This window comes from Pteropus vampyrus, unplaced genomic scaffold (genome assembly GCF_000151845.1).
Source record: "Pteropus vampyrus isolate Shadow unplaced genomic scaffold, Pvam_2.0 Scaffold250, whole genome shotgun sequence".
NCBI lineage: Eukaryota > Metazoa > Chordata > Mammalia > Chiroptera > Pteropodidae > Pteropus > Pteropus vampyrus.
The window spans coordinates 744,021-753,657 of NW_011889031.1; the positions used below are offsets into that span (position 1 = coordinate 744,021).

The 9,637-nt window shown below is 58.7% G+C and overlaps 3 protein-coding genes across 5 annotated transcripts in view; 1 reads left to right on the forward strand and 2 right to left on the reverse strand.

Annotated features, from left to right (window-relative positions):
* Positions 1 to 377: 377 nt before the first annotated feature.
* On the forward strand, positions 378 to 5,290 carry SLC17A7 (solute carrier family 17 member 7). Its single transcript, XM_011374546.2, has 10 exons — positions 378 to 543; positions 807 to 921; positions 998 to 1,085; positions 1,265 to 1,351; positions 1,448 to 1,590; positions 2,234 to 2,383; positions 2,556 to 2,688; positions 3,243 to 3,353; positions 3,561 to 3,688; positions 3,893 to 5,290. Exons 2-10 carry the CDS (start codon positions 847 to 849, stop codon positions 4,184 to 4,186), a joined length of 1,209 nt encoding a protein of 402 aa, XP_011372848.1. The 5' UTR covers positions 378 to 543; positions 807 to 846; the 3' UTR covers positions 4,187 to 5,290.
* A 144-nt stretch (positions 5,291 to 5,434) lies between these two features.
* GFY (golgi associated olfactory signaling regulator) overlaps positions 5,435 to 9,637 on the reverse strand; it is an 8,197-nt gene continuing 3,994 nt past the window's right edge. The window contains exons 2-6 of one of the 3 annotated variants that reach the window (XM_011374547.2): positions 8,713 to 8,877; positions 8,454 to 8,537; positions 6,570 to 7,770; positions 6,268 to 6,441; positions 5,435 to 5,786 (exon numbers count right to left, since the gene is read on the reverse strand). In XM_011374547.2, the coding sequence (XP_011372849.1) occupies positions 5,587 to 5,786; positions 6,268 to 6,441; positions 6,570 to 7,749 (1,554 nt within the window). In that variant the 5' untranslated portion in view covers positions 7,750 to 7,770; positions 8,454 to 8,537; positions 8,713 to 8,877 and the 3' untranslated portion in view covers positions 5,435 to 5,586. Of the gene's footprint in view, positions 5,787 to 6,267; positions 6,442 to 6,569; positions 7,771 to 8,453; positions 8,554 to 8,712; positions 8,878 to 9,637 lie in introns of all 3 variants that reach the window. The other 2 variants (XM_011374548.2, XM_011374549.2) reach the window with 2 other exon arrangements.
* Positions 7,765 to 9,637, reverse strand: part of CCDC155 (coiled-coil domain containing 155) — a 32,528-nt gene continuing 30,655 nt past the window's right edge. Inside the window, exons 16-17 of the mRNA XM_011374616.1 lie at positions 8,713 to 8,877; positions 7,765 to 7,770 (exon numbers count right to left, since the gene is read on the reverse strand). Of these exons, the coding sequence (XP_011372918.1) occupies positions 7,765 to 7,770; positions 8,713 to 8,877 (171 nt within the window). The remainder of the gene's footprint in view (positions 7,771 to 8,712; positions 8,878 to 9,637) is intronic.

Consider the following 9,637-nt stretch of genomic DNA (forward strand, 5'->3'; position numbering starts at 1 on the left):
GGGGGGAAAAAAGTTCTGATTATGGCTGTGGCCTACACCACCCCTTGCTCCCTTCCAGTCAAGCCCACCCCTTTGTCTACTTCTTGTCCCTGACTAGAACCCATCCGGATCACTCTGCAAACAGTCCCTAAATTGGTTGAAATAGAGAAAGAATCCTCACCCCCATATATGGGCCCCTGGACGTTCAGAGAAGGGGCACGGGGGCAAGGAAGCAGGAAGAGAGGTGCCTAGGCAGCAACGGGGCTCGGTTGCTAGGGTAGTTCGGCTGGACCGAGGGATGGCTCGGGCTCTGATTAACAGGTGTTCGGGCTCGAGAGGGTTTCCTTGTGTCTGATTGGCCAAAGGACTAAGTCCGTGGGTAGTGACTGGCGGAGGGGCAGAGCCTGAGGCAGGCGGCCGGTTTCATGTGCCTTTTGGCCCACAGAAAGCTCAGTTCAACTGGGATCCAGAGACTGTCGGCCTCATACACGGCTCCTTTTTCTGGGGCTACATTGTCACCCAGATTCCCGGAGGATTTATCTGCCAAAAATTCGCAGCCAACAGGTATAGGGGTGGGGCTCGAGATGGGCGGGACAACGGTTGCATGGGTGGAGTTAGGGGTGTGGCCTGGCATTTGGGGGCTGACTGGGGAAATGGGAGGGGTCGGGGGCGGGGTCTTAGAGAAAGGTGGGGTTTGTGATTGGGGAAGGTAGGAGTCACAGAGAAGGTGGAGTCGGGGGTTCTGGGGAATGGGGTTCTGCTGTGGGTGGAAAGAGCAGAATCCACGGCGGGATAGTTGAACCCTTTCTTCAAACTCTTCCCATCAGGGTTTTCGGCTTTGCTATTGTGGCTACGTCCACTCTAAACATGCTGATCCCCTCGGCTGCCCGTGTCCACTATGGCTGTGTCATCTTCGTGAGGATCCTGCAGGGGTTGGTAGAGGTAAAGCCCCGCCCCATCCGACCCGCCCCCTTCTGACTCCGCCTCTTCTCGTTGACTTTGGCTTTCTTCTCCCTAGGGGGTCACGTACCCCGCTTGCCACGGGATCTGGAGCAAATGGGCCCCCCCCTTAGAGCGAAGTCGCCTGGCGACGACAGCCTTTTGCGGTGAGAGGAAGGGGCTGGGATCTAGATTTGTGGGTCTGAGAGAGAAGGGGGACCTGGACCGATATATCTGTGCGGGGAGGGGCTTGTACTTGTGTCCCTGAAGGGCGGGGGCTGGGGGTCCGCACTCCTGGATCTGAGGGTAGAAAGGTTTGTTCTCCATCCCAAATCCTCCCCTTTAGGTTCCTATGCTGGGGCGGTGGTCGCGATGCCTCTCGCCGGGGTCCTGGTGCAGTACTCAGGATGGAGCTCTGTGTTCTACGTCTATGGTGAGGGGCCCGGACGCCTGGGTCTGGGGGGCGCTGGGGCGGAACGAGGCCGGTCGTCACCTCACTTCCATCCCTCCCCTTAACTCCCCCCCTCAGGCAGCTTCGGGATCTTCTGGTACCTGTTCTGGCTGCTTGTCTCCTATGAGTCCCCAGCGCTGCACCCCAGCATTTCAGAGGAGGAGCGCAAGTACATTGAGGAAGCCATCGGCGAGAGCGCCAAACTCATGAACCCCCTCACGGTCCGGGCCCAAGCCTGCGGGGCGGGGGCTTGTGGGACAAGGGGAGATATCCAGGCAGGCAGGCAGGAGAAAAGGGGGCTTCGAACCCGCACAGCGCGTAGGTCGTGGTGGGTTCCGGTGGACTCTCAGAGGAGACAGGGTGGGACAGCAAAGTGGGCGAGGCTAGGAGGCGGGGTTAAAGCGGGGGGCGGGGGGAGTCTGCTATTACCAGCGTAGGTCCGGGGTTCCAGGTGGGCGGAGCCACTGGTGGGCGAGGTTAAATCAGCAGAAGCGGGATTGGAGTGTGGGGGTTTTGCTTAGATCTTGGGGTGAGCGAGGCTAGATTTAGGGGTTGTAATTGAGTGCAGAGAGACTCCTAGGCCCACATTTATGGGTCTCTGAGGGTCATCGTCGGGTCCGGACACGTGCAAACCTGAGGGGCCACTGTAGAGTCAGGACCCCCTGCATCCCTGAAGTGTCACCGTGAGGCTAGGATCCCAGAGTCCCCAACGGAGACATAGTCAGGGCGGTTCCCCTGGGGCTCTGGATGTTATAGTGAGGTTGGGAGACGTGGGTCTCTGCGGGACTTAAGTGGGGTCTCTGAAGAAACACCACGTGCCCGGCCCTGGTTCGTCTTAGCGGCTCCATCTCTCGCCCCTCGCAGAAGTTTAACACACCCTGGAGGCGCTTCTTCACGTCGATGCCAGTCTACGCCATCATCGTGGCCAACTTCTGTCGCAGTTGGACGTTCTACCTGCTCCTTATCTCCCAGCCCGCCTACTTCGAAGAAGTGTTCGGCTTTGAGATCAGCAAGGTTGGGCCCAGGAGGGGAGGGCAGGGGGCGCGGCGGGGTGAGGGGGAAGGAGCGGGGCCTGGGTCCCACGGGCTTGGAACGAGAGACAAGGAGGAGCCGGTGGTGCACGAACCGGGTGGAGACGTCGGCCCGGAGGCCCCTGAACCCCCGCCGCGTACTCCCACCTGCGCAGGTGGGCCTGGTGTCAGCGTTGCCGCACCTGGTCATGACCATCATCGTGCCCATCGGCGGCCAAATCGCTGACTTCCTTAGGAGCCGCCGTATCATGTCCACCACCAACGTGCGCAAATTGATGAACTGTGGGGGTGAGTGGGGCGGGGCCTAGACCTAGCCTGGGACAGCCTGGGCGGGGCCAGAGCGCGGTGGGGAGGACCAAGGGGGCGTGTCCGGGCGTGTCCAGAAAGGTGGAGGCAGGGCGAGGCCGGACCTGGCTGAACCCAGCAGAATCTTAGGTGGCCGTCCGAGGCGTAGGCGGGGAGTATGTGTGATAGATTATCGAGGTGGAGCAGAGGCGACACCAAGAAGGGCGGGGCCTACACAGGCTGGGCGGAGAGGACGGGAGGTAGGTGATGAACAGGGGCCGCGAGGCGGGGACCGGGGGAGACGAGGGTCTGTCTGGGCGGCGTGCTGCCTAATAAATGAGAACAGAACGAAAGGAGTGAAGTTTCAGGGGTGCGGCCTGGACCCCGCGTCCTCAGGGCGTGGCCTAGTCGTGAGGTTGGGGAGATCAGGGCGGGCGAGGGCGGAATGGGGGCCCAACCAGGGACAGGCGTGGAGCGGACAGAGGGAGTCCGGGGCGGGATGAGGTCTGGAGAGGCGGCGAGGGGCGGCCGGCGCTCAGATGAGGCGGCTTCTGCAGGCTTCGGCATGGAAGCCACGCTGCTGTTGGTGGTCGGCTACTCGCACTCCAAGGGCGTGGCCATCTCCTTCCTGGTCCTCGCCGTGGGCTTCAGCGGCTTCGCCATCTCTGGTGAGAAGCGCGGATCTGCAGCTTGGGGGACTCTGGACAGCGCTGTGGGGAACTTCCGGGCTCAGGAAGGGGACCTCCCCGCCACGCAAAAGGTGGACTAGAAAGAGCAGCGGGGAGCGGGGCGGTAGGAGGGCGGGCAAGGGCGTCTCAGAGAAGTCACTGGAGGGAGATTCGGGTGTGACGACGCCTCCTGGCTCTCCTCGCCAGGGTTCAACGTGAACCACCTGGACATCGCCCCGCGCTACGCCAGCATCCTTATGGGCATCTCCAACGGCGTGGGCACGCTGTCGGGCATGGTGTGCCCCATCATCGTGGGTGCGATGACCAAGCACAAGGTCAGTGCGCCTGCCCTGACCCGCCGGCGCTCCACATCTGTGCATGGTACCTCCCTGACACGCGTCGCTGTCCCTGGGATCCACCGCTGCCCTCTCTAGGTGTCTCATCGTCTCTCTGGACCTGTGTCCCCCGTCTCTGGGCCTCCCCTCCCCCTCTCAGGTTTCTCTGGCTTCCGATCTCACCACCCCGTTGTTCCCTTGCAGACTCGGGAAGAGTGGCAGTACGTGTTCCTAATTGCCTCCTTGGTGCACTATGGGGGTGTCATCTTCTACGGGGTCTTCGCTTCTGGAGAGAAGCAGCCGTGGGCGGAGCCTGAGGAGATGAGTGAAGAGAAGTGTGGCTTTGTTGGCCACGACCAGCTGGCTGGCAGTGACGAAAGTGAAATGGAGGATGAGGATGAGCCCCCTGGGGCACCCCCTGCGCCCCCTCCCTCCTATGGGGCCACGCACAGCACAGTTCAGCCCCCAAGACCCCCACCCCCTGTCCGGGACTATTGATCATGTGCCTCCCACTGGATGGCAGTTTCCAGGACTTCCATTTCACACGTCTCTGGCCTGAGTGACAGTGTCAAGGAACCCCAGTCCTCTCTGTCTTGCCTCAGGCCTAAGAAGCACTTTCCCTGGTTCCCAGTGCTGTCCAATTCTCTTCCCTTCCCAATTGCCTCTCAGGGGTAGTGAAGCTGCAGACCGGCAGTTTCGAGGATACCCAAATTCTCCTCCAGGTTCCCTTCCCCATTTGTTCTGCCTCAGTGGTTTCAAATCTCTCCTTTCAGGGCTCTGTTCGAATGGACCGTTCAATCTCTCGCGCTCTCTCTCGTGGTTTTGAGGCTCCTCCGCCCTTTCCTTTAACCCCAGGGACCCTGAGATTCCTCAGCTCCCTGTCTCCTTTCAGAAAACTCAAGTCTTCCTCTAGTAGTTTCAAGTCTCTCCTGATTCTATTCTGCATTTTCCAGGTTGATTTAACCAATCGTCCATCCCTTCCACTCTAGAGATTGATTCTCACCAGCGTTTTCGAGGGAAAATGGCAGTTTCAAGCTCCCCCCACCTCTTCGCCCCTCCCTCCACCAGCAGATTCTGCTGAAGCACCAAATCCCCCGAGACTTTCTCCCTAGCTTAGCGCAACGTTTAGGGAAACAACCAAAATGGCGGTTTTATCAAAATGCCTCTCTCCACCCCCATGCACTTTTTTTTGACGTGGTGTTCAGGTCTAAATAGTGGCTGCTCAAGTTCATCAACTCAATGGTTTGAAGCCACCACCACTGAACTTCCCCATGGTGGTTTCAAGATGTCCCTCTTCCCACAATTCCTTGCACTTTATTCTCCTGGGTGGTTTCGAGCTACCCTCATTTTCTCAGTGGCCATTTGTTGTGTCCCTCAGGGGCTAAATGACTCCAAATCTGGGATCCTGCCCCCCCTCAGATGCTCCTCTTTCAGTTTAGAATTTGGGGTACCTATATAGAAGAAGTCACAGAATCCCAGAAAAGGGAATGGGGCTGGGGGAGAGGGATGTTTTTCCCAGGGCAGGGTTGTGTCTTTGTGTCTCTGTGTCTGTGACTGTAAATCCTGTCCTGCCCCAGTCCCCATAAAATGCTTTGATGTAAACACCCAGTCGTCGTCATTGGGTTATTGGCGGTGGAAGTCACAGGAGTCCCAGCCCCCAGCCCCCTCCTCCTCCCTCAGACCTGGTATCCTAAGACCCCAGCACCCCTCCCCCAGGACCCAGGCTGGAGGAGGTGTCTAACGTGATTTATTCGGCCTCCGCTCGCAGCTAAAGCAATCTCTGAGAGCTGGACTCTATCCGAAAGTACCACTAAGCAGCGAAGCGCGTCTGGAGGACTGGACCTCTGGGTTTCTCCTCCATCCGGGGATGGCGCAGGTCCGGCGGGACCGAGCCAGGCTCACACGAAGTTGTTGGGGAGCGTGGCGGGGGAGAGCGGCTCCAGACGCTGGGGGCGGCCCCCACGGGGCGGCGGGGGCAGCTTTGGCGGCAGCGGGGGGGTGGGCGGCGGCTGCTTGGTGGCGATGTGTGACGGGACCCAGGCGTCTGGCGCATAGAAGTAGAGATCGTAGGGCTCCTTCGGGGCGTCCAAATGTATGACTGTGGGAGCAAAAGGGCGAGGTCATCCCCAGGCCGACAAGGGTCCTGTCGCTTCTGCCGCGCCGCCGGCCAAAGAGGAGGCGGGTCAGAGGATGCGACCATCTTTTGGAGCTGGGTTTTCAAATCAGAGGAGGAGGTCCGCAGAATAGATTTGGGGACGAGGCGTCCACGCAATAGGGGCGGGGCCTGAAGTGGAGGGGGCGGAGAATACAGGGTACCAGGCGAGGGGCGGGGCGGGGCTCGTAGGGAGCCTGCGGCTAGTCCCAGCTGGGCTGGGGGCGGCACTGGACGTGCGTGTCTGGAATTTCAAAGAATGTTTTTTGCGGGGCGGGAAGCAGGGGAGGCAGGACTTGACCACGGAGGGGTCAGGGTTTCTGTTGACCTTAGACGGGGGACTCTCAGGGCGCCCCGAAGCGGCGGGTGAAACTAGGTTAAAGAAACTTGCTGGCACCCGAGGCGGGGCAATGTAAGGGTCGCTCACCCGGCTCATCTCCGTCGTTTGGCAGCCGGTGGTGTGCGAAGGGCCGATGTCGACTCGCCCGGCGGTAGAGACACCACAACAGCAGGAAAATGCCGAGCAGCAGCCCAATCCCAGCGAAGAAGAAGCACAGGGCCCCGCCCACTGCGCCCCGGGCGCGCCCCGCCAGGGTCACGCCTGAAGGAAGAGGCCGGAGAATGAGCATTCTAAACTCTCAGCACCCAGACTTAGCCACCCAGACTTAGCCGCGTGTCCTCAGCTCCCTCCCCACCCCGGACCCAGGAGTCCGGGGCCCAGCGCCTCACCCGTCTTCTCCACTCTTTCCACCACGATGATCGTGTTGACTCTCTCACCTCGGCTGCGCCGCTGGGGGGCCCGTGGAGTGGCAGGGGCTGGCTGACTGGGGGGCCCTGGAGGAGCAGGGGGGCCCGCCATCCGGGCTGAGAGAAGAAGGGCGTCTGGCCCTTTAAGGCTAGAGTTCTGGGAGGTCTTGGGCTCAATGGTCCCAAGAGCGTCTGAGGCGGGAAATTTAAGGAATCCAGCTTGGATGGCCACAAGGGTTTCTGGTTCGATATTCAGGGGCAGCTCACTTAGGGCAGTAGCTCGGTCCTTGAGGGGTGCAGGCGTTTCTGGGTGAAGACTAGTGGAGGTTCCAGGGTCAGAGGCCACGGGGATCTCTGTTGCATCTCGGTAGTGGGTTGTGGGGAGTTCTGTTCGCGGGATTTCAGTGGGGCGGGGGTTGTGGGTTACATGGGATTCTGAGTGGGGAGTTTTGGTAGGGTGAGAGTGGAGGGTCCGGGGGAACTCAGAATTTGGAGTCTCGGTGGTGTCGGGCTCATGGGTTTCTGGAGATTCGGGGTGAAGGGTCTTGGTGGGCTCAGGGTTTGGGGTCTCAAGGGTTTCTCCACGCGAGATTTCAGTGGAGTTAAGTTTTGGAACCTCTGGGGAGTCTTGGTGTGGAGTTTGGGTAGGGCCAGGGTTGGAGGTCTCAGGAAATTCTGGGCGTGAAGTTTTGGAGGGATTAGGTTTGGGGGTTTCAGGGGATTCTTGGTGTGGAATTTCAGTTGGGTCATGTTCGAGGTTCTCAGAAGTTTCTGAATGTGTCATTTGGGAGGGGTTAATTTTTGGAGTCTCCAGGGATTCTGATATTGAGGTGTTGAGTGAGTTAGTTTTGGGGGTCTCGGGAGACTTTGAGTGTGGGAGTTCTTGGAGGTCAGGATTGGGGGTCTCAGTGAAATTATGAGAGGAGGGTTCAGGGGAAACCGCATGAGGCATCTTAGAAGGCTCAAGAGAAGCAATCCCAGGGGATTCTGGGTTAGGCTGGTCGTGAGTGGAATTTTCCATAGCATGAGGGGAGGTTTGGGAGGGGTACCCCATCTCAGGGACGTCGGACACTGCAGGCGGTGAGGCTGAAGGGGCAGCCTTGGAACCAAGCCCGGCGAGGAGGAAGATGAGGAGGAAGGGGATGGGGCTGAAGGATTTCATGGTTCTGGAAGGCGCCTAGAGCTGCGGGGGAGCAGGCAGGAAAGGGTTAAGGCAGGAAGCCACCTGAGAGCCCCAGTCCACTCCCAAAGGCCACGCCCACTCCCAAAAGTCCCCGCCCACTTCTGGAGGCCCCCGCCCACTAGTCCCCAGGTAGACCGCATCCCCCGCCCAACTTGCATGAGGAAAAGGAGAACTCAGTTGCAACTCCCTGAAGGCTGGGGCGGTGGCCACTGTAGCTAAGGGACACCGAGGCGCGGGGCTTCTTGGGAGTCGTAGTTAATTGCCTTATCTGTTTCCCCAAGAGGGTCCCAGAAAAATTGTGGAAAAATGACACCTCTCCAAGCTCCCAGACTCCTTAACTTGGACTTCTGAAGGTGTAGACGTCCAAAAGGACACGGGATCCCTTCCTCTTCTAGGGCCAAGGGGACACCTTCACTCGACAGTTGTTTACACTAGAGGAGGCTCAGAGGAATGAGTGGGGGCTGGGGGCCAGAACGCCTGGATCTGGGGGAGGAGGGAGACTCTTGGGTACTGAGCAAGAGGCTGCTGGGGGTTTAGAGTCCCTGAGGGTGGAGGGCACTGCGGGTCTAATGTCCTGGTTCTTTAGAGAGGAAAAGCCTGAAGGTTCAGATGCCTAGAATTTTGAGAAAGCCAAGCTTGCGGAGCCGGGTTACAAAGGAGAAAGGAAATGGGAGTCTTGAAACCTTGGATCCTGAGTGAGAAGGAGACTTGGAATTCTGAGTCTCCGGTCCTCCAGAGACAGGGTGTCAGGGTCTGGATTCCTCAGCCTGCAGGAGGAGATAGCTGTGGGGGACTCAGGTCTCTCTGTTTATTGAGGATGGAGCTTAGATTTCAAGGTCTCAGGGACTGATCTGGGGCAGAGATGCCTAGGTCTGCGGTCAGGTGGGGAGGGGGCGGATACCTGGATGGGACAGGGTCACTTGGGGCTCTGGGGTCTCTTACCTGTTCAGTGGTGTCCAAGATAACAGCAGGTGAGTAGAGCTGGATGTAGAGGTCGGTGAATGCTGCAGAATGGTTCTGGGCGGAGCGGCAGGAGGTAGGGTCCCAGAGGCGCAGGTGACGCACCTGACCCCCTCCCTGAGGATCCTGGGAGCCTAGCGACAAGCTCTTAAAGGGACAGAGATAAAAGACATGGTCTATGGAGTTAGGGACTGGATCCTCTGCTGGAGGGACGTGGCCCAACCAAACTATCTTCCCTTTGAAACTAGAGGCCCGGGCCCTCCGTTCTCTCCTATACCCAGCCCAAGGGTCCAAGTGCCAGGAGTCTTGTCCCTGTCCCCTACATTCCTAGACCAGGAAGCCCAGGCTCTGTTCCCCTCCTCTCTAGGGAACTAGCTTCTCATGTCTTGCCAGTCAGAGATCCAGATTGCTACTGCCTTTTGGGACTTCCCAACCTTTGCCTAACTCCCCCGCTGTGTAGAGAGCACCCTCTTAAGAGCCAGGGTGGGTGGGGCTTGGAGCTTATCTTTGCAACACCCCAAAACTCCACCCCCAAGAAGAGTTAGACATATCCACGGGATAGGTCCGGGTCCTGTCTGTCTCTCCTCTTCATCATCTCTCTGAGACTTTCTTGATTTCGCCGGTCACTTTACCTGCCTTCATACCCACCACCACACATACCCTTTGCTTTCTCTTGTGTTTCCCCAGTCTCTACCTCGCACTCTCTTTCTGGTTTACTGCCTGCCCGGATTCATCCTTGGGCGTCTCTGTCCAGGCTGGCTATCCTTCCATTTCTTTCTGTCCTTTAAGCCTTTCCCCTCATCACTAGCTGGCTCTCTTTGTCAATTTCCTTCCTTTCTCTATTCCTTCCGTTTCCTTTCTTTCTTCTTCGGTTGCTCCCTTTCTTCTTCTCTTCCCTTTCCTCTGT